A 24942-nucleotide genomic window follows, 5' to 3' on the forward strand; every position below is an offset into this window, starting at 1 on the left:
AGCTCCTAAGTCCAACAATGCCTTCCCCACAGAAACATTTCCAATAGTAACTGGCAGAGTAAAACTCCCTGGATCTCTAGACTTTTGTGGAAGTGACTTCTGAATTATAGCACTACATCCTGCCTCTAACTCCACTGTTCCATCTTCACTCAACTTTCTCTTCTTTGTCAAAAGATCTTTCATAAATCTTGCATAAGATGGCATCTGTTCCAAGGCCTCTGCAAAAGGTATGTTGATCTGTAACCTCTTGATTATATCAAGGAACCTTGCAAACTGACGTTCTTTGTCTTTCTTTGACGGAGCATGTGGGTAAGGTAGATTCTTCACTGGAGGAGGCTTAATGACTTCTTTCCCTTTCTTCTTTCTATCCTCCCTCACATCTCCATCTCTACTCTCATTTTTTTCACTCTCTTTTTTATTATTTTCTGTTTTTTTTTCCTCTTTATTTAACTCCACCTCTTTCTCACTTTCTAACTCAACTCCAATCTTCTCTTCATCTCTTCTCTCATTATTTTCTCTCAAATTGTCACCAATCCCTTTTCCTATCACAGTGCCTCTCCTAGTTGTAATCGACTGGCAATGCTCTTTAGGATTAACCTGTGTGTTGGCTGAGAAATTTTTGCTTTGTTGATCTGCCATCTGCTTGGCTAGCTGTCCTATTTGAACCTCCAAATTTCTGATAGACGCTTCAGTGTTCTTCTGATTAGTTGTGGAAACCTGCATAAATTGTGTAAGAGCCTCCTCCATTTTTGACAACCTCTCAGGCTGATAAGAAGACTGATTTTGATATGGCTTTTGCGGAGGTTGCCTTTGTGAAGGCCCTGCTTCTTGTTTCCACCCAGAATACTGATTCTGATTATTCCTCCAGCCTTGATTCTGATTATAATTACCAGAGAAATTCCCTTGCCTTCCTGGATTGCTCATGTAATTAACTTCCTCCTCCTGTTCTGATTCAGAGACAGAGCAATGCCCATTTGGATGATCACCTGCACAAAAATCACATCTCATTACCTGCTGAGAGTGTGAAGATGACCCTACTTGCAGTTTGGACATCTGCTTCTTTATCTCTTCCATTTGCTGAGAAAGAAGCTTATTCTGGGCCAGGATTGCATTTTGGGTATCCAATTCCAGGATTCCCCTTTTTGAAGGCTGGCTCCTATCATGATGAGCTTGGTAGTCACTGGCTGCTAAAGCATCAATAATGGTAATTGCTTCCTCAGAATCCTTCATCATCATTGAACCACCTGCAGAAGCATCCAATAACATCTTTGTCTGTGGTCTTAACCCATTACAGAACATATTAAGTTGCGCCACGTCATCAAACCCATGATTCGGGCATTTCCTCAGCAAGGATTTATATCTCTCCCAAGCTTCACATAAAGGCTCATCAGCTCCTTGAGAGAATGTTGCAATTGCTGATTTGGCACTTATATATCTGGAAGGAGGGAAAAATCTTGCCAAAAACTTCCTTTCTACATCCTCCCATCTGGTTAAGCTCTGATTCGGATGGGTCTGCAACCATGTCTTGGCTTTACCTGTCAAAGAGAAGGGAAACAATCGCAAATAAACTGCTTCTTCATCTTCTCCAGGTACACCCATAGTACCAATAAGCTCATAGAAAGTAGATAGATGTGTGTAGGGATCTTCATGGTCCATTCCTGCAAATTGATTGGCAGTGATGAGAGATAATAATGCTGGCTTCATCTCCACCCCCTTGGTTGGTCTAACTATACTGGAGAAATGCCTAGGACCCAACTGATGATTGTATTCTCCTAGGAGCCTCCTAGGCTGATGATGAGGTTCACCACCTGTGTCTTCTTCAGCCATTGATTTGGGAACAGAGTGTTGAGCTGAAACTGAAGTGGAAGTATCCTCCTGTTCCTGTTTCTCCTATTCAAGCTTCTTTTGTTGCCTTCTTTTGCTATTATTTTTCCTTGCTGTTTTCTCAATTTCTGGATCGAATAGCAAATTCTCAGCAGGAATTTTACCTCGCATACAAAGACTGGCTTGAACTTAAACAGAAGAGTTAGAACAAAAGGTATATAATATATTTAACAAAGTAGAAACAAACAATATGCACAATAAGCTACAACTAGAACAAGTGGAAATCACAAACTATCTTGACACAATTCCCCGGCAACGGCGCCAAGAAACTTGTTAGGATTTTGAAATAGGCAAGTGCACCCTAGTCTCTGTAATATACTTTAAAAGGTTGTCGATCCACAGGGAATTGTGAAGTAATTTATGAATTCCACTATACTAGTTGGAACGTTATGAACTGAAAATTTAGTGTGTACATAGATCCAAAACTTATGATAACAAAGTGATTAAAACCAAATAACTAAAGATAAAATACTTTTAGGAAATTAACAGTTATGAGAAACAGTTCAGGATTAACTTCATCAATCTCCCTCCTACATATTTCTATTGATTCTTTCTAAAATTTCCACTACTCATTGTTATTGCATTCTCTATTTTCATTCAAATCCAATCCCTTGGCATAAGAAATTCTGAGATATTCAACTCAATGAATGATTCCTCACTTCATTTAGTTCAACATCCCGCATTACGAATCGGAACTTTTTACAACTATTAGGATCAAGACCATCCCTGGCTCTTAAAACTAATAGGTGATTTGATTCAAATCTGGATCCAGAAAATGTTTTCCAACTAAATCCTAAATCCAAGATCAAAGATAAGTGATCAGTTTATCTAAGCATTAAGAATGGAATACAAATCACTAACAAAGAGTAGCAGATAATATATATGAATGAATCAAAGAGAAATACATAGGAGTTTGATGACTACATCAATCCCAAACTTAGAGCTTTTAGTTCTCCATAGTAAAAGAAATCACCAAATTACAAGTTAAGATGTAGGAGATGAAGAAGGTCTTTAGAGATTCGCGTTCCCACGAGCTCCAGAATGCTCTATCTTTCCCCCTGTTGCTTTCTATTCTGTTTTGGACTCCCAAAAAAACTACACTCTCTTCTGTTCTTCTTCCTTTTATATTGAAACAGAGTGTGCAGGAGAAAGATGAATCCGCTCAGCGCCTTGAAACAGCTGAGCGGATTGAGAATTCTTCACCATGAAGGAACCCAGGCGCTGAGCGCCTTATATCCGCTCAGCGCCTCTGAGGCGGTGAACACACTGGGACCAATCCGCTGAGCGGATTGTGATGGCTGAGCGGATTGATGGCAGAAAGTATCATTGGCTTCTGGAGCAAATCCGCTGAGCGCCTTGTATCCGCTGAGCGGATTAGAGGCAACAAATACTCCTTCTCTTCTTCAGAGTTTAAATCCTATCAAATAAGCACCGAATTAGATCAAAAACTTCATGTTCTCTGTGCTCATCATCATCAAACATACCTCTTTGATTCCAAGCATATATTTAACAAAATAACATTAATAAAAACAAAAATTCTACTAGATAAGTGTCTCCAGTGAATCTAAATCAAACTAATTAGACACTTATCAGTGAGTGACAATGTAAAAGGGTGAGAGGGGTAGTGGAATGATTTCTCAACTTGGTTGGACTATCTCGTTACTTACCTATCATTTATCCACAAGAAAACTCATTTAATCCATTTATTACAATATATAATATTTATGAATTAGATTCAATTTATCCATTTAATTTTATGGATGATTGGTGATCTATCTCCTATATTTTCAAAATCTATTAAATTATAATAAGAGAGATGTATTGGATTGAGTTTTTTTTTTTCTTCATCTTTTATATTTTTTTTTCATATTTAGATTGAGATTTTAAAAGATTATCTAGGTATAAAAATAAAGGTTTATAATTTTTAAAAAATTATATAAAAATATAATGACTTATAAATCTTTTTTAAAAGAATTTTATAATCATAATTTTATAGTTTAAATTTTAATGGATTTCTATCATAAAAATTTAAAAGATTTAAAAAAACTATGAATTTATAACATTTAAAAGGCTCCAAAGATTTCAACAAACATTCAAAGTTATGAAAAATATATAAAATAATAATAATAATAATAATAAATAATAATAATAATAATAATAATAATATTTGGATTTTGATAAAGAAAAGTAAAAACTGACACATTCTTAATAACTAATCTTTTTTCTTTCTAAATGAATATGAAGTCTCACTTTCAATAGAAGACAAATAACTGCCACATAAGAAGCATGTTGAATTGGCAATAGATATAAATTTTGTGGCCAATATAATAACAAAATATTGTAAAATTTAAATGGTGCCCAATGTAGTAAAATTTGCATTAATGCAACACGGGCTTTTGTGTCATTTTTTTTTTTTCCTTTCCTATTAGTTGTGTCTTAACATAATAGAGGTGTTTGCCTTGTAGTAATTTATGAACAAACACAAACAAAAATCACAATTAAACTGCTGCAATCGTAACAACAAAATCCAAACAGAAAAGCGTAATAAAATAAAATAAATGGAAAGATGGGGGATAAGCTTATATATATAAAGTAACCTCCTTCTTCGTAGTATTCACTTTTATTTCATTTTTCTCTAGGTTTTTCCCAACTTGGAGTATTTGAAAATTGACTTTGACCAAGCAGAGAAGTGGTTATTGAGCAACACCAAAATGTACAGAATGCACCGTTTAAAACAGCTTTGTATCTCCGGGGAAGTTAGTTTTGACTCTCTCTACCAGTTTCTGTACAGAATGCCAAATCTAGAAAAGTTATCGCTTGAATGGTTGAAGCCAAGTGCAAACATTGCACCACAGGAAAGATTAGGAACCGTATTACAGTTGAAGGAATTGGTTTTGTCATATACATTTACAGAGGATATAGGACTTGAACGACACCCGTTTCTACGGAGACTTGAACTTTTGACCTTACTAAAGTGCCACAATTTGAGCATTTTAGCTCCTCCCTCGGTATCATTGACTTACTTGACATATTTGGAAGTAAAGTCTTGTCATGGATTAAGGAATTTAATGGCATCCTCAATGGCAAAAAGCTTGGTTCAACTTAAGACCATGAAGGTAATCGATTGTAATGAAATAAAGGAAATAATAATAAGCTATGAGGGAAATGAAAAAGAAAACATCGAAATTGTATTTAGCAATTTGATTACTATAGAACTTGTGACTCTAAAACACCTCACAAGTTTTTGCAGCAACGAGAATTGTAAATTCAAATTCCCTTTATTGGAAATATTGATCGTGAGAGAATGCCCCAACATGAAAACATTCTCGGAGAAACTGGCAAGTGCACCAAAGTTACAAAATAATATACTTGCTGTTGAAGGAGAAGAAGAAGCGAAATGGCAGTGGGAAAGCGACTTGAATGGCATCATACAAAAAGTTTCCAATGATAAGGTACTTACATTTATCATTCATGTTGTTTGGAAAACTTCATTCATAAAATTTAACATAATACAAGAATTAATTTAATTGATTCATGTAGCCCGTTTTGTCCTAAAGAGAACTTTTCTTTTTAATCAAAATAATACAAATTTCAATTTATTTAGCTTGAATCCTATTCTTAACATTATTCTAGTGATGATTTGATTTATAAATGATTTACTTGGGTTGAATAGATGAGTCTTAATAACCCAGTCATTTTTAATATCTAATGTGGGATAATAATTTATACTTTTTTTTATTTCTGATTTTATAGGTTTCTTTCAGATACTCAGAGCATTTGAATCTTTCCAGTAATCCTGAATTTATAAAGCAACTATGGCATTGCAATCATTTGGAGTTACAAAACAACTTTGGCAATTTGAAACGATTGCTTGCATTCGGATGTAATAGTCTAGAGCACGTGATTCCATCTCATTTACTTCCTTGCTTTGAGAATTTGGAAGAGTTAGAAGTAAATAGTTGCAGTCAAGCACGGGTCATATTTAATATAAATGATGAGACAACAGCTCTGGGAATAATCCGTTTGAAAAGATTGAGTTTATATAAGCTACCAAAACTAGAGCATGTATGGGACAAGGATCCTGAGGGAATGGTTGACCTTCAAGTGCTACGGGTTATGTCGGTTACAAGATGTGATAGTCTGAAAAGTTTATTTCCAGCAGGGGTGGCTAAAAAAGATGTTACCCGCAGACTTGAAAAGCTTGAGGTAAGAGAGTGTAGGGAGTTGGTAGAAATATTTTCAAAGGGTGCAGAAGCAGAAGGAGCAACAAAAACGTTTGTGTTTAGTTCTCTCACCTCATTGACTCTAACACAATTGCCAAAGCTCAAATACTTCTATCCGGGATTACACACGCTTGAATGGCCTGTGCTACAAAAATTAGATGCATTTGATTGTGAGCTGGTGAAACTCAAATGTGAAGAAGATGATGCAGAGGAGCAAGTCCTTATTGAAATTGAAAAGGTAATTCTTATAACTTAATTCACTTGTACTTATTATATGTAGGATCGAGTCTGGTTGGATGATTTTCAAATAAGAAGAAAAGTTGTGTAATTTCATCAAACTTTAACCAAATTAGTTTTTTTAAATTCCGGGTCGATCAGAATAGATGCATTTACTAAGGCGTGTGTGACAGCCGACAGGTCTAAAAACTATAAGAAGAAAATAAGGATAAAAGACAAAATAATTAGAAACCTAAAGTATAAGTAAATAAAAGAAATACTAATGATAATTGCAGAAAAAATTTGAAAATATGAATAAAAAACTGGAATTAAAGATGGAAAAATATATAATTTTAATATAAAGCAAATATTAAAAACATTTATTAGCTAAGAAAACAGTACAACTAAAAATAATAAAATTAGGGAAAAAAAAAAGTTTTCACTCACCCTAAACTTCATTCTTTTTTATAAATATGACACCTAAACTATTAGAAGAAAATAAGGAGAAAAGACAAAATAATTAGAAACCTAAAGCATAAGTAAATAAAAGAAATACTAAAGATAATTACAGAAAAAATTTGAAAATATGAATAAAAAGTTGGAACTAACGATGGAAAAAAGTTGATAAAAATATAATTTTAATATTAGAAATTGTAAATAAAATTGAGGATTTTGCCTGTAATAAAATAGAAAAAAAATTGGATAAAATTAATAATATGAAGCAACTATTAAAAAAATCTTATAGATAAAACAATTAGAAACTAAAAATTAATGAAAGTATTCGAAAAAAAAACCTTATAGATAAAACAATTAGAAACATGAATATAGATAATGATCGGGAAGAAACTCATTCCTCTTAAATACAAATGCTGGTATCAGAGAAAAAAATACAAAAAAAGTCAATTCAACTACAAAATAAATAATTTAGATTATATTTATATAATAAAAAGTAGGAAAAAATTATAGAGATTAAAATTAAAAGATTACAATAATGTTATAAAAACAATAAAACAAAGAAAATCATTAACAAATAGCAGAAGTGAAAACTAATTTACACTACAGAAATTCAAAATTTAAGGTAAAAAGATAAAAATATACTAAATATTTATTAGAACTAAGTTGTTTAAGTGTATAGTGAATACTATTACAAAGGAAAGTAGAGCATATAGAATGAAAATTGAACCACTAAATAATTTAGAAAAAAATGGAAGGATAAAACATCCAAAGAAAATATAAAAATAGTTAAAAAAAATATTAAAAAATATTATATGAATAAATTATTAAAACAATAAATTTAGAATAAATTAATAATTGATAAATCTGTATCGATACTCCTCTATTATGAAGAGTATCATAAAATTTTCCATATTTTTATTAGAAGGGTTCTATTTGGACGAGTAAACTAGAGAAGAAAAAAAAAAGATATAAATATACAGAAAGAATGTAAATAGAAGAGTAAAAATTTATATAATATAAATAAAAAAGATGTTGTCATAATGGATAAGGAAAAAAAAAACAGATAATGATGTGTGTGCGTATCGATTAGCAAGAGTAAAAAAGCTTTATTTGTAGAAAAATAAGTTTATTTTGTTTGCGTATGTAATATTAATATGGTTATTTGTTTTTCTTCGGATATACAGGTTATCCAAATCCCCAGCTTGAAGAAACTGTCATTCAGTAATGGACACATCAAGGTTACATGGGATCGAGAGTCTGTAGGAGGGCAATTGCAGTTTGATCAACTAAAAGACTTTGAAGAATTGTTAGATAGTGCTCCTCTATACAAATTCCTTCACAAGTTTTCCAGTATCCAAAAGCTTGCATTTAACAGGTGTCGGTCTGAAGAGATGTTCTCCGCTGAAAGACCGAATGCTGATTACACTCCTATCCTTTTGCACCTCAAAGGATTAGAGTTATCTAGAATGTTTATGCTTAAGTCCATTGGTTTAGAGCACTCTTGGCTACAACCCTTTCCTGAAAATCTCCAAACATTACAAGTAAAATTGTGCTATAAATTGTCAAACTTGGTACCATCACCATGCACTGTATCTTTCACCAATCTGACATATTTGGAAGTAAGTAGTTGCGAAGGACTTATCTATTTGTTTACATCCTCGACAGCCAAAAGTTTGGGTCGACTCAGAAGGCTGAAGATAGAAAAGTGTAAATCACTGATAGAGATAGTGTCCAGTGAGGGAAATGAATCAGATGAGGATGAACAAATAATATTTGAGCAGCTCAAGGTTTTGTATCTTAAAGAATTACGTGTGTTAAGATGCTTTTACCCTGGGAATTATACTTTACGTTTTCCATGCCTGGAGCAAGTGCACGTAATCGATTGCTGGTGGATGAAAACTTTCAGTCCAAACAGCAGAATATATCATTCAACAACAACAAAGTGGTTTTCTGCAGAATATGAGAAACCTCAGCAGTGTTCTGATCTTAATTCTACTGCGCACAGGATATTTGAGGAAAAGGTACGGATCCCATCATTAACTTATATACACTTTTTGTTATTCATGAAAATATATTATTACAATTTTTAAAAACTAATTAATCTCCCAGGATTGGAATCTTTCACAGAATTACCAAATTACTTACGTGGATCAATGCCTTTTTTAAAAATAAATATTAATTAGAAGATTTTGAAATTATGATTATCTCCCATTACCTTTTTTTGCACCCTTGTTTGCACATTCTACAAATATCTTCTTTCTACTAAGACTTAGGACGGCACCCTCTCATTCAATGTATGTTTAAAATATATTTATTTATAAATTTAAATTTTATTTATAAAATATATTTATTTAAAAATTTAATCTTATATATATATATTTAAATATTTATAAAATTATATGAGTAATTTATATTTAAAAAGGATTTAACTCATATTAAATTTAAATACTTTTTGTAATTTTGAAATCTGTAATAACAAATGAATTCAATTATTTTACAACTATAATGTAAATAAAAATTTATTAGATAGTGCTCCTCTATACAGATATCTTTTAAAATATATTTATTTATAAATTTAAATTTTATTAAGAAAAGCATAATTAATTACTTAATTACTAAAAATATAATAAGAATTTAGGTATATTCAAGTAGGGTATAATCTTATAGATATCTTTTAAAATATTTATAAAATTATATGAGCAATTTAGATTTAAAAAGAATTTAACTTATATTAAATTTAAATATTTTTTTAATTATGAAATCTGTAATAACAAATGAATTAATTATTTTACAACTAAATAAAAATTTATTAATTGTATAATATTATAATAAAAATATTTTGAATAATTTAACAGGCAAAAATTCATTAAATTAGCTGCAAATTATTAAAATTTGAATTAATTAAAATTATTTATTTTTTATCCACTAATAAGCATATTTTATATGCATATGGTTTAAGATTTGAACTCAATTGTCCTTATTGTAATTAGAATTAACGATGAGTTGGGGTGATAGTAATCATTCGTCACCTATTATGTTTAATATGGATATCTATTTAATGAGTATTGATGAATTTTATATAATTTACGAATATCCATGTCTATTCATACATATTTGTTAAAATGTAAGATTTTAAATAAAAAATAAAATAAAACTTTAAATAACTACCTTTAAAACATATATTTTTTATAAAATGAATAATTATGTCATATATAATTATATTAAAAATAAATTAAATAAAACTATTTTCTATATAATTAAAATTATTTTAATATTTTTAAAGTATGGGTACTTGCGAGTACCAATATTGTACTACCCATCATTTTAAGCCGTGAGGATAATACTTACATGGATAAATACACATTTTGTCCCATTTATTATACATAATAAGTTTATATTTTTTATATAATTAAAATTAAATAAAAAAAATTTAATGCACAACTTATTTTTAACTATTTGTAATTTTTTTTTAAAATATATAAACTTAGTGATAAAAATAAAAGTTGGATTATTGAAAGATATATACGATTAAAATATTCAAAGTTGCATATAAAGATAAAAGAAATGTAGTTTAATAACTAATTGATATTTTTGAATAATTATGGAGATATAGTGTATAGAAAACAACTACAAGAAATGATAAAAATAAGTATTTGAAGTTTCTAATTGAAAAATAGAAGAGAATGGGACTAATTAAATTTGTGAGGCAATATTCATATTATAAATTATTTTTATATTTCAAAATATAAAAAATATATATAATTATAATATAATATATATATATATATAAAGTAAAATTAAAAATTTAATAGGAGCAATTGGCTCTAACTATTATGTGAATAGATTGTCATTCTTTGTCTTTATTCCCATCTTATTATTGAATGAATATTTATTTAATTATCCGTTTATAATTATATGACTTAAAATATATATATTATATTCATTTTATGAGAAAAATTGTACTAAATCTATACTTACATGCATAAATTCTTTTTTTATTAGTTAATAATAATAACAATAATCAAAATGTTTATGTTATTATTTTATTTTTATTAAGAGATGATTTTTTTAATATTGGAATTCAAATTAAAAAAGAAGATAGATAAAATAAAATGGAGAAAGAGGCCAAAGGTAACTTAAAAAAAAAAAAAAAAAAAGGAGAGTGCTTTTTTAACTGGACATTATATTATAGTAGTAAGGAGAAAAAGGCACAAAGTGTCACTTGAGTTTAAAAGTTATAAATAAAATAAAATAAATTGAATAAGTAGTTATAAATGGTATGAGTGATTTTTTTTTTTTTATAAATGAAGGTATAAAAGTCCATTAAAAGTAAAAATCAAAATCCCTTACTCATTGTAAATCTATTTTATAATAAGTATAAATTTAAATTATACTTTAATGTATTAATTGAATATTTAATGTATGGATAAGATAGATTCTTGATACATATAAAAATAATATATAAAATAATTAAAAAATTTAATTCTAAATTTGAGAAATTTAAAATAAATTTATCATGTATAATGTGTTAATACATTCAATTACATGCCATTATACCGTATCATATATCATGTATAATGTGTTTTTTTTTTTTTGGTAAAGATATCATGTATAATGTGTTAATGGTTCTTAAATCTTTAAAATAATTTTATCTATCAAATTTATATCAAGAGAAATAAGGTTAGAATTTTAAACATATTATTTTAATTTCACTATTAACGCAACTCTGATAGTTCTTTTCAAATCTTTATTAACAACCTATTACCATCTAAAGGATTTTTTTATTTTTTAATCATTTTCTTCTCCATAGGAACCACTACATAAAACATTCCCAATGTTCTCTTTTAATACTTATTTTTTTCCATCTTAAAATTTTAAACCCGAAATAAATTTGTTTAAGCTCAAATACACAAATTTTTTATTTTATAGTTCAACTACATGGATTCTTACACACATGCCGGTGTGCTGTATCATATATCATGTATAATATGTTCATAGTTCTCATATCTTTAAAAAAAAATTTATCATCAAATATCATGTATAATCTGTTAATGGTTCTCAAATCTTTTAAAAAAAATTATCCATCAAATTTATATTGAAATCAATAAGATAATTAGAATCTAAGATGTTATACATATTACTTCAATTTCATTACTAAATCAATGCTAATAGTTCTTTTCAAATGTTTATTAACAATTTACTATTCTCTAATTAAAGGGATTTTTTTATCATTTTATTCTCCGTAGGAACCACTACATAAAACATTCCCAATGTTCTTTTTAATACTTATCTTTTTCATCTTAAATTTTTAAACTCGAATTAATTTTGTTTAGGCACAAACAATATCAAAATCTTAGAAATATATAAATTGTCACTAATTCTCAAGCACCTTTTAGCATGAAAAGTTGGTTATTAATTTATATTTTTCTTTAACTATTCTAACGTTGTATTGTTTGGTTATTGGTTTTCTCTTGGTAGCTTGGCAACTTAGAACATCTGGAAGTAGTTGGAGACGAATGGAAGATGTTTTGGCATGAAGTATTTGAGGAAAACCTTTTCTTATACAAGCTAAAAGGTCTACGTTTTGTGCACTTTGAGTCAGATGTATTTCCATGTGGGTCTCTACGACAGGTTCCCAATATAGAGAGGCTTGAGGTGAGGAAAAGTTCCTTCAACCACATTTTGTGCTTTCAAAGTCAAAATGAGGATGATATTGGGTTAGAGAACTCTTGGATTCAGCCCATCCTCCGAAATCTAACAGTTTTGATAATATATGGTTGCAATAGTCTGCGGTGTTTGTTGACATCCTCAACAGCCAAAAGTTTGGCTCAGCTCAAAACAATGGCGATAGAAGATTGTGATTCAATTGAAGAGATAGTAGTGTGTAATAAGGAGGGGGATGAATCAAATGAGGATGAGATAATATTTCCAAAGCTCAACTCTTTAAATCTAAAAGACTTATCAAAGCTCAAAAGCTTCTACAGAGGGAGTTTAAGTTTTCCATCCTTAGACCAATTAGAGGTAATCAATTGCTATTGGATGAAAACTTTTTGTGCAGGTACCGTAAAAGCAGACAAATTGTCTCAAGTTCGATTTGACTGGGACGAAGATCCTATTCCAGTTAAAAATGATCTTAACTCTACCATGCGAGAAGCATTTCTAGCATTTCTGGCAAAGGTATGTGTTCAATTTTTTTATTCAACATAATTATTATTCTTATTAAACACATGTCAGTAATTCAATTTTTTGGATAGAAATTAAGTGCATTGTATAGCGTCGTATATATAACTGTTTATTAAGAAAAGATCATTAAATTTATGAGTTTGCCTGGTAAATAACTCACAAAATGTGACCAACATGTATATATGTTTAAATTATTTTTAAATTTTATTTTTATACAAGGTTAAGAAAATTACTATATCTAGCTTCGATTCATGAGTATGTTACCTCGAAAGATTTATTTTATTTCTGAAATAAAAGTTTACTGCGATTGATACAAATTCCTAGAAATCTCTTGATAAAGTGCAACAGAGGCTTATAATATCCTTTAAAAAAAAAAAAAAAAAAACTATCTCTGGGAGTATACTTGTGGTAAATCTAGAATGAATATTCCAGACCGTTTAAATGAAAGCAGCTATCAGGCAGTAGAGAAAGCTATATATAGTTCTTCACTTTCACAAAAAACAAAAACTCAAACTAGCTATGTGATGACCGATACTAGAACTAAGATGCTCTAAACTTTTAATGGAATTAATAGTTATGGATGTTACGAAACTTAACTCAAATTATAATCTCAATTCTCATATATATATATATATATATATATATATATATATATATATATATATATATATATATATATATATATATATATATATATATATATATATATATATATATAAAGTAAAATTAACAATTTAGTAGGGGTAATTGGCCCAACTGTTATGTGAATAGTATGTCATTCTCTATCTTTATTCCTATCTCATTATTAAATGAATATTATGGCTGATGTATCATAATAAATAAATAAAAAATAAAAAATACAAAAATAAAAATTAATAAAAAAAATTATTTGTCAAACTAAATAATTTTGGACATGTTGGATATAAAGAAAAGAAGAAAACGTTAAAAATAATGACGATTTGTGGAAAAAGTTACTTTGAGTGATGCTTTCATACTTTATTGTGAGAAAGTAACTAAAAATGTCAATCTTGTTGACGTTTTCTATATAAATTAAAATTTTCAAAATTGAATATAAAACGTCACTGGTACGGACGTTTCCTGGACTTTGAAACACTTGAAACCAGAACGAGCCATTCTGCTTCACTCTTTGTATGTTGTATTTGCATCTGGAACTGGTCGTTTCAGTTTCAATGTTATAATTTTAATAGTTAATAGATAATATTTATTAATAAAATTAAAATTATAAATTTTATAAAATTGAGAGACTAAAATTGAATAACTAAAAATTGAGAAACAAAAATCATTTTTTCCCATATTGTTTTTAAGTAAACCGTTTCTTTTTTGTTTTTAATTTGATCGTTTAGACCTATTTGATAGAAATATATAAATTGTCACTAATTCTCAAGCACCTTTTAGCATGAAAAGTTGGTTATTAATTTATATTTTTCTTTAACTATTCTAACGTTGTATTGTTTGGTTATTGGTTTTCTCTTGGTAGCTTGGCAACTTAGAACATCTGGAAGTAGTTGGAGACGAATGGAAGATGATTTGGCATGAAGTATTTAAGGAAAACCTTTTCTTACAAAAGTTAAAAGTTGTAAGTTTTGAGCGCTGTGAGACAGATGTATTTCCATGTGAGTTTCTACAACATGTTCCCAATATAGAGGTCCTTCAGGTGGGGGAAAGTTCCTTTGACCACATTTTGTGCTTTCAAAGTCAAAATGAGGATGATATTGGGTTAGAGAACTCTTGGATTCAGCCCATCCTCCGAAATCTAACAGTTTTGATAATATATGGTTGCAATAGTCTGCGGTGTTTGTTGACATCCTCAACAGCCAAAAGTTTGGCTCAGCTCAAAACAATGGCGATAAAGGATTGTGATTCAATTGAAGAGATAGTAGTGTGTAATAAGGAGGGGGATGAATCAAATGAGGATGAGATAATATTTCCGAAGCTCGACTCTTTAAATCTAGAAGGGTTATCAAAGCTCAAAAGCTTCTACAGAGGGAGTTTAAGTTTTCCATCCTTAGACCAATTAGAGGTAATCAATTGCGATAGGATGAAAACTTTTTGTGCAGGTACCGTAAAAGCAGACAAATTGTCTCAAGTTCAATTTGACTTGGACGAAGATCCTATTCCAGTTAAAAATGATCTTAACTCTACCATGCGAGAAGCATTTCTGGCAAAGGTATGTGTTCAATTTTTTTATTCAACATAATTATTATTCTTGTTATAAAACACGTGTCAGTAACAAAAATGATCTAAACACTACTATGCGGAAATGGAAGGCATATTAAATTAAAGGTCGGGTATGTATTCAATCATTTTATTAAAAGTTATTATTTGTTTATAAATATATCGCTAAATTATACTTTTTTATCTTATTCTAAAATTTATTTTAATTTTTTAAAAAAAATATTTATTTTATTTATTTACCTTTTAAATTTTAATTGATTTAATTTTTTTAAAATAATAATTATTTTTAATTTTATAACATGATTTTAAATTATTTTATAACTAATTTAAAACTTAAAAATTATCTTATAAATTTACTTATATGAAAAATGTGAAATTCAATTGATATTCAAATCCAAAATGAGATATAAACATAGTAAAAATTGCAAATAAAACATGTCTCATAAACAAATAAAAAATAATTTGAAATTTTTTAATTTTTCAGTTGCTTTATTAACTCTTTTTTAAACAATTTTCAACATATTTATGACTCTTTTTGGTTCACACATAAGTTGCATTCAATATTTTATATAAATAAATCGATCAAAATAAATTTTAAGTCTTAAATTAGTAAAAAAATAATAATTTAAAATTATATCTCAAAATTAAAAATGATTGTTATTTTAAAAGAACTAAATCAAATCAAATTTAAAAGATAAATAATCAAATTAAGTTATTAAAAATTAAAAGATCAAAAATAAATTTTAAAAATTAAATTAAACTAAAAATATAATTTAACCTGATTAATACCGCGTGGTAATGAGAAAATCTTTTGAACGGAAAGAGCATTGTATTTGTTTCGGGGTTTTCTAACTTATATACCTAAATAATGAAGTTAAACAACCTATCATAAATGAATGTGAACGGTGCAATTAAAAAAATTGTAACAATCATTTAAAATATCTAAAAGAATTCTAAAAAAAATATTTAGGGTATATTTAGGTAAATTTTAAGAACTACTTTTAAGAGAGAAAAATTAAAATAAAAAATATTTTTTTTCATAAATTAAAATCATCTTATACACAAGTTAAAGATAAGATTCTTAAGTAGATAAGCTAATAGAAGAAAAATTTTATAAAATTACTTAATAAATAAGTCAATTTTAATTTTATAGAAAAAATTATTTCATTTTTTCTTCTTATTTTTTTAAATTTATCCAAATAAATCGTTAAAAAATTAAATTAATAATCTACCATAGGATTATTTAAGATTATTTTTACTTTGGTTAAGTTACACTACTAGGAAAAGTTTAGTCTAGTAACAGAGCATGTTCCCCCAGTCTCCCTCCAAATTAATTTGTGAAAAATAAATTATGTGTATAATTATTAAAAATTATTTTTATTTTTATTTAATATTAGCAAAAATTTTCACAAGTTTTTAAATATTTTTAGAATTATTAATAATATTAAGTCATTGAGATGATAAAGAACTTTACAAATAATTTATTATCAATTAATTCTAATTTTAAGTCATTGAAAGAGCATTGAAATGTTTAATTATAAATTTACAAATATTTATTCATTAAAAGAATATGAAGAGAACGTTATCTTTAGTCATTCTATTTTATTTATAGATTTTTTTTTGTCAATAATGCCCTTTTAAGTTTTTAATTTTTATAAAGCCAACCATTATAATTGATTTAATAACACTTTTATACATTAACTATTTCATTATAAGAAAGTTTATATAAGATGACTTGAATCTATGGATTTTTCATGCATGCAGATTTTCCTTGTGGGTTTTATATGCATACCTTTTTATATGAATTTTGTGTTTTTTTTTCTTTTAAAAATATTTCTCTAAAGTTTGCTATAATTTTGACAAAAATATGGTTATTTCTTTAAATTTATTAAAAATTCATAGATGTTTTTTCATATTCTCGCACATTTTTTTAAAAGAAGAAAAATTAATGTTTCTTGTAATTTTATTTAAAAATTTATAGATGAATTTTCTAATTTTCTTATTTAATAGTTAAAGAAAATTAATATAAAAGTAGTAAAAAGAAAAAAGAAATGTGAGAAATGTTATGAATGAAGTAGAAAAAATATTTTTAATATCATAAAAATCATTATAATATTATTCAATATTTAAAATCATCTATAAAAAATTTATATATTATCACAACTATTACATTTAATTTATATGTAACGACCCGGCTGATCACTACACACTACACAGTACACCTGAAAACCGGACAGAAAGGAACAAGTGTATACATATAGTGTCTAAAATATACATATATACATGGTCCAAGTCTGACTAGATTCAAAATTACAAAAATACATCCAAAGCTACTACACCAAGTAGCTGAAACAACAAAACATCAACAAAGATTAGCTCCGCCTGCCAGCTGCAGACTCATCACTAGCTACCAACCTATCCATGCACTGCTCTCATACATAGTATGATCATCGCAGTCCAAACCACATGGAACAACAAAGGGTAAGCTAGTGAAAAGAATCAACTATACAGCATACACCTCATCAACTATACAGCATCAACGACAATAAGCACACAATGCGTCGTCACGCATATAAGTTAGTATTGGTCACTTGTAATCGGTATAGCTCAACCTGACCCCTATACCACGGTCGCTTTGTACACGTGTGCCTCGACCTTGCCCACACACGGGACCACTAAGAATCTAGAGGAGAACAACAAGTTACCACTCCAAGGGTCAGCTTTCCAGGGAGGGTTTTCAACAAATTGGGCTCGAAGAGCACCACAGCCGCTGTATCCATACAATGGGATGAGGTAAATTTCGAAAATAACTCCTCTAGTCTTAGTGATCAACAACTCAGCCTTATGGCCTATAACAACTCAGTCATTACGGCCTACAGTAACTCAGCCATTATGGCCTACAACAACTCAGTCATTATGGCCTACAACAACTCAGCCATTACGGCCTACAGTAACTCAGCCATTACGGCCTACAGCAACTCAACCATTATGGCCTAAAACAACTCATTCATTACGGCCTACAACAACTCAATCATTATGGCCTATAATAACTCAGTCATTATGGCCTACAATAACTCATATCAACATACAACACAACTCAACTTATCAACATACAACACAACTCAACTTTACAGCACAACACATCATCTTACAACACATCAACACATCTTACAACAATATTCATCTAATACAGCTCAACATCATCAACAGCATTATCTACTAGTCATCACATCATATTCATTCATTTCAACTCAACTCAGCATAAAATCACATTAATCAGCATATAGTAAAATCTCCTCTCCGCGCCTGGCGCCCTCGCGGTTGCGCCCAACGCGGTACAACCAGAGAGCACCAAGGGGCCAACACGCTCGGCACAAGCATGCCTGCGCCCGGCGGGACCCAGCCAGAGAGCTCAAGGCTCACTCGCGCCTGGCGCAATACCAATTGCGCCCAACGCATGCCAGGCAGAGACTCCCAAGGAGTCTCACACCCAGCGCGACAAGGGTCGCGCTCAGTGCAGCACACCAATATATATTTATTACAGCGTAGCATTACATCATTAACAACATATGCAACATACAACATATTCTACACATAATATGGCTCATCTACCTTGTTTACAACTCATATATCTTGTCAAATTACCCACCCAAACAACACCAATCGATCTAAGTACCTAAAACAACTTCCAACTTAACCAAATCACTAAATGTAAAATGGAAACCTTCACAGAAAATAGCGCATCAGGTGTTATACTACTCCTACCATACTCATCCTTATCTCATATGAAAGATAAGATGATTTCCTACAACTCTCATGAAGACACCAAGTCCTAATTCCTTCATCTACCATGTTAAAATGATAAAAACCGCAACAGCTATAAACAAAGCTAGTAGCTCGATCCCTTTTCACTAAAACAACCATATCTAGAGTTCTAAAACTTCTTTTTGAGTGATTCCAGCGTCATTGGAAAGCTAACCTCCAATTTCATGAAGATTATAAAGTCAAATTCTGAAAATCAAATACACGCCCGGCGCGTTAAAGCGCGCCCGGCGCAATTCTCAACCAGAGACCTACAGAGGTCTATTGGCCCGGCGCGGTTCTCCCCACGCCCAGCGCGATTCACCCCGTGATTCCCCATTTCAAATCGCGCCCGATGCGAAGAACTGCGCCCGGCGCAAATTCAAACAGGAACCCTCACCTACTTCGAAAATTTCATCAAAACCTGCAAAAAACACTAGGAAACCAACATGCAAACCATCCAAAAGTTTACATTTCCATCAAACATCAATAAAAGCACCTCATTTCCAACATGCAACCTCAAATCAATTAAAATCCCAAATTTTTCACCCCAAACCTCGAAGCCCCGGAAAAATCCATTTTTCATCAATCTTTTCCATAATCATCCATCATCAAACAACAATGAGCTTGTAGAACTCATTTTCAGCCAAAAATCTGCAAACACCTAGCTTCCCTTACCTCGATGAAGAAATTCGAGCTCCGGGAAGTGGAAGGAGAAGGAAAGAGGATCCGCACACGACTCGTTCTAAACGACTTCAAGTTAGAAAGAATGCACCTCCTTGATTACCCACAACTTCAGTTTGAAGAAGAGAAAAAGAATCCCAAAATCAGTAGGGTTAGTGAGGAGAATAGGGGATTTGAGTGAGTAGAGAGTGAGAGTTGAAAATAGAGAGTTGAGAGGGAGAAAGAAGGGGCAACCACGGGTCTCACAACCTCCCTAACAACAAGAATTTTCGTCCCCGAAAACAGATTTACTTGGGAATAACACGGATACCGTCCCATGCACTGCTACTCCACCTCCCAAGCAGCCTCACCAGTAGCTGCATCCCACAACACTTTCACCAGAGCAATAGACTTGCCCCTCAACTCCTTCAGCTTATGATCAACCATAGCTACTTGCAACTTCTCATACCACAGATTCTCCTTCACCCTTACATCGTCCAGCTCCACCACATGACTAAGGTCATGAACATACTTCCTCAGCTGGGATACATGAAATACATCGTGTAATTTTGAAAAGGACGGTGGCAAAGCTAACCGATAAGTAACCGGACCCACACGCTGTATGATCTGATAGGGACCAACCAACCCCGGTGTCAACTTCCTTGCCCTCAATGCTCTACCCACACCAGAAGTCGAGGTCACCTTCAGAAACACATGCTCCCCTTCAGCAAACTCCAAAGGCTTACGCCTTTTATTAGCATATGACTTCTGCCTACTCCGAGCAGTCTTCTTCCTCTCTTGAATCAGCTTCACCTCCTCAATAATCTGTAGGATTAGCTCCGATCCCACAACCACTGACTCACCATCTTGATACCAACACAGAGGAGTCCTACATATTCTGTCATATAAGGCTTCAAACGCCCCAACCCAATACTAGCATGAAGGCTATTATTATACGTGAACTCAACCAGTGGTAGGACCTCCTCCCAGCTTCCCAAGTGCACATACAAGCCCTCAACAAATCCTCCAACACAACTTAATTTTATTTTTGTACAAGGTTAAAAAAATTACTATATCTAGATTTGATTCATTGAATCTCGCTTTATTTCATGGAAAGATTAATTTTAATTTAGAAAAAGAGTTTATTGTTCCTATAATTAAAATTAGATTTTTTTTCTCCTTCATTATTATTATAAAACTTACGTTGTTGTTTCTATATTTTGTGTAGGCTAAGACACCATTATTGCAGTAAGAAGAGATTGATGGTAAAGAGAGTCTGATGAAGATGAACAAAAGTGGTCTTGTTTAACTACGTACGTATGTTTGTTTGCGTTAAAATAAAAAATAAAAACGTGTGATTACTGGTTTTATTATGTTGATGATGAAATACATTGTTATATTTTGCATATTATGTAATGTGTGTGATTACAAGTAATAAACGGTCACGAAGAACAAACATGAAGTGATGAACTGTATCTACTAAGTATTGTCTGTATTGTGTGATGCATCGACAAAAACGTTAAAAAAATGTGTTTTGTGTGTTATATTTGTTCAATTTGTTTCCCTTATTGATCATAAAAATTTACATATCCAAATTCATCCTTCGTGTAATATGCAAACACAAGATCTTCATCAAATTGCATCAAATATACAATTTTGAATTAGATATATATTAATTTGTTGACACTGTCATAGAAATTTAAAGTTTCATCGCTCAACCACCTATTCACATAATCTTTTAAGCCAAATCCACTGATAGACTCTAGAATTTGCTTGAACAATGGCATTTTGGGAACACTTCAATGGTTGCTTCACATGCTTGAAAATTTTCCGTAGATATATAGGTTACTGCTAAAATGATAGAATTGGTTATTGAAATGTAGAAACATGTGCCTTCATTCTTTGTAGATATTTTGTAACCTGCATTCTTTTCTAAATTGTGCATCAAAATTTAAATAGAATTGATCGAGTACCTGGCTATTGTTGTAACACACACACATATATATATATATATATAGGGAGCGTATCAAGTGAGAAGTTTTTATTGTGAGAAGGTGGAAATATAACACTTAGATTAATTTTCTCTCACTTGATTAAATCCCAAATTTTCTCTTACTTGATTAATCTAAGGGTTATATTTCCACCTTCTCACCTTCTCACAATAAAAACTTCTCATTTGATACGCTCCCTATACACTACTAGAAAATTATTATTCTACGTCGGCAATTTTACATCGGTTATATGAAAACCGATGTAAAAAATAAACGTGGTGGCACTTTCGTAATTAAATGTAAAAGGTTGGGATATTTACATCGGTTTTAAAGGCGACCGATGTAAATGTTCAATATTCCCGCAACACTGGACCTCGATATCACTCAAACTCAAAGTCCATTCTTTGAAGATTCCTTGAAGAGGCGGGTTTGGTCACCTTGCGAGGGTTTGCGTGCGCGGAGGGAACGCTGGCGGCGGCGGCGGAGGTGGTGGAGCGAGCGGATCTTGCTTGAGGTGTGGCGGATTTGGACACATGGAGAGGGATTGCGCCACCGCGAAGGGAGGCAGCGGCTGCGGAGCGGGCAGTGGTGGGGTTGTTTTCGGTGTAGGGAGGTTGGGCATTTGGCTAGGGATTGTAGTGTTGAAGGAGGGAGGTTCGGTGGTGGTGGTGGTGGTAACGATGGTGGTGGTGGTGGCGGTGGGGTTTGGTCGTGGGGGGTGGTGGGGTTTAGTCACCTCGCGAGGGATCGCGTGCACGGAGGGAACGCTGGCGGCGGCCGCGGAGGTGGTGGAGTGAGCAGATCTTGCTTGAGGTGTGGCAGATTTGGACACATGGCTAGGGATTGTGCCACCGCGAAGGGAGGCAGCGGCGGCGGAGCGGGCAGTGGTGGGGGTTGTTTTCGGTGCGGGGAGGTTGGGCATTTGGCTAGGGATTGCGGTGTTGAAGGAGGGAAGTTCGGTGGTGGTGGTGGTGGTAACGGTGGTCGTGGTGGTGGCGGTGGGATTTGGTCGTGGGGGTGGTGGTGGGGTTTGGTCGTGGTGGTGGCGGTGGGGTTTGGTGGTGGTGGTGTCGGTGGGGTTTGGTGGTGGTGGTAACGGTGGTCTAAAAAAATAATTAATTTTTTTTTTAAATTCACATCTACATCTACATCGGTTTTCTGACAACCGATGTAGATTTGAACGCAAATTTACATCGGTCTGTTCTACATCGGTTTTATAACCGATGTAAATTAGCTTCCAGAACCGATGTAGAACAGTCTTTTTGTAGTGGTGATATATATATATAAAGAGATCTGTTTATTCTAAGGGTAAGTCTATATAGACTTATTCTGTTCAATAACTCATGTTCTATATGAAATTTTAACGATCATTTAAATTTCTTAATGCATAAATTAAATTTGTAAATTTTTTAAAAATTTTAAAATCATTTGATACTCTGTTTCATTAATTCAAATCAATGTATAAAATAGTTTTATGATTATACGTTAATTTGAATTAATGAAATGAAATATCAAATAATTTTCAAATTTTCTAAAAATTTACAATCTTGATCGATGGATTAAAAATTTTAAATTCAATGATTGGATCGTTGAAATTTGTTCTAGAACATGAGTTATTGAACAGAGTAAATATAAGTAAACTTAGTCTTGAAGTAAAATGATCCTTCCTCCCTCCTCTCTCTATAAACATGATCAAATTGCATTATAGATTGTGTGAATTATACTATTTTGTAATTGTTGAATGAGCATTTTTCTGTAAACAAATTCTATTATAATAACGACCCATATTTATTAGAACTTGCAACCAATAGTATGAAAAATGAAAGAAAGCACGAGGTTACAGTGAAATGCAAACAAAACTTACAAAAAAATATATTTACTAGCAAATGAAACAATCTTCTTCTGTCAAGGTATTGTTCTGTACTATATAAAATATAAAATAGACTATCAATCATTCTAATGCGTTATTTAGATTAAAAAAATGTATCAATAGACATTAATACATAGAAGATTAAAATGATAACTTTCACTTTTTCAATTAATTATAAATTTTATTTTATTTCACTTTTTTTTTATCATTTTTTTTATTAAATTAATTTCGATTCCTCACGCCCTACCAAGGTGAGGAGGATACAGTTTCCCTGACTTCTCTGTTATTCTTGGTCTCTCTGCATACAATGCCTAAAAGTGTTATGCAGTGAGTGAGATTCTTGTTTTGGAAGGTGAGAGCTCTAAACATGCAATCGTAAGACTCTCCACCCAATGTTGATGTTATGGCAATCCAAACCCCTCCACGGAAGGAGTGGGAGGAGGAAAAGCTTGACAGGGTTGTCTTGAAGGCCTCAGTCGTCTCCCCTGAGCACTTCCTCCAAATCACTCTCCAACTATCTTCCATTCCCAAATCCCTCAATTTCCTCAAATACCTCACAGCAAAGGCCCCACACCACCATTCCCTCTCTTCCGTCTTCTAGGGCTCTCTCCAGCCTCAATGTAGAAAAGGCTGTTTCTTTGATGGAGGACATGCATATGAAGGTAAAGGGGGTTAGGCCTAACACTATACAACCACATATAATGCTATTCTCAAAGGGGTTCGGGATGGATAACAAAATGTTGCACAAAGCATTTGAACTTATGGACAGAATGGTTGAAGATGCTTGCACACCGGACTATACAACTATGGAGATTCTTACTGAATGCCTTTCTGCAGTTGGTCAAATAGAAAAATTATAACGTTTTGTCGAAGGGTATCAAGTTTCCTAGTATGCTAGAGCTAAACCATAAAGAATATATGGTATTCTTTTCTGAACCCATTTTTAAAACACCTAAGCTGAAATAAAGCTTGAATTGTACATCTTTTTAAGGTTAAATTAATTTGTAAGTACCTATAGTTTTATTAGAGTTTCAAGTAGGTTCAGACAATTTAAAAGTTTTATAACTTAGAGGAACTTCAATGGGAGTTGCTTGTCCTATGAAGCAACTCAAGTCCCGGTTTCTTATTATTGGAGGACTCTAACGTGGCAACATGAGTTGTTTGAAGAAGAGAGAGAGTTGTTTTCTCAAGCAACCGTTCCTTACCAGATTTTAAGCAGATCTTATTGAACATATTTGGAAACATTTCAGAAATAATAATGATGAAAATTAATTTCGTATAATATTTATGTATTTATTATTGCTTTATTTTATTTTTAGTATCTACTTATTGTATATTTTTTCTTGTAATTTATTTTCTTTCATTGTAGCGTAATTTTCTTTTTTAATAAAAATTTAAATTTGGTTCATAAATGATTAGAAAAAAAAATTCTAAAAGTTGAATTTCTTAAAGTTTTTTA

General features: G+C 31.4%; 2 protein-coding genes across 5 annotated transcripts in view; both read left to right on the forward strand.

Annotated features, from left to right (window-relative positions):
• The window catches only part of LOC109793741 (uncharacterized), a 62903-nt gene extending 41737 nt beyond the window's left edge, over nucleotides 1-21166 (forward strand). For 3 of the 4 annotated variants that reach the window (XM_083070173.1, XM_083070174.1, XM_083070175.1), the window contains 6 exons: nucleotides 4524-5336; nucleotides 5638-6345; nucleotides 7964-8800; nucleotides 12258-12956; nucleotides 14461-15150; nucleotides 20851-21166. In XM_083070173.1, the coding sequence (XP_082926299.1) occupies nucleotides 4524-5336; nucleotides 5638-6345; nucleotides 7964-8800; nucleotides 12258-12956; nucleotides 14461-15150; nucleotides 20851-20874 (3771 nt within the window). In that variant the 3' untranslated portion in view covers nucleotides 20875-21166. The remainder of the gene's footprint in view (nucleotides 1-4523; nucleotides 5337-5637; nucleotides 6346-7963; nucleotides 8801-12257; nucleotides 12957-14460; nucleotides 15151-20850) is intronic. The other variant, XM_083070176.1, reaches the window with a different exon arrangement.
• Nucleotides 21167-23886: 2720 nt separating this feature from the next.
• LOC145955952 (uncharacterized) lies at nucleotides 23887-24343 on the forward strand. The gene is made up of 2 exons (XM_083071499.1): nucleotides 23887-23961; nucleotides 24044-24343. The coding sequence occupies exons 1-2, from the start codon at nucleotides 23887-23889 to the stop codon at nucleotides 24341-24343; spliced, it is 375 nt and encodes a 124-aa protein (XP_082927625.1).
• Nucleotides 24344-24942: the final 599 nt, after the last annotated feature.

The sequence above is a fragment of the Cajanus cajan genome, chromosome 3 (assembly GCF_000230855.2).
Source record: "Cajanus cajan strain Asha chromosome 3, NIPB_CcT2T_4, whole genome shotgun sequence".
NCBI classification, from domain to species: Eukaryota; Viridiplantae; Streptophyta; class Magnoliopsida; order Fabales; family Fabaceae; genus Cajanus; species Cajanus cajan.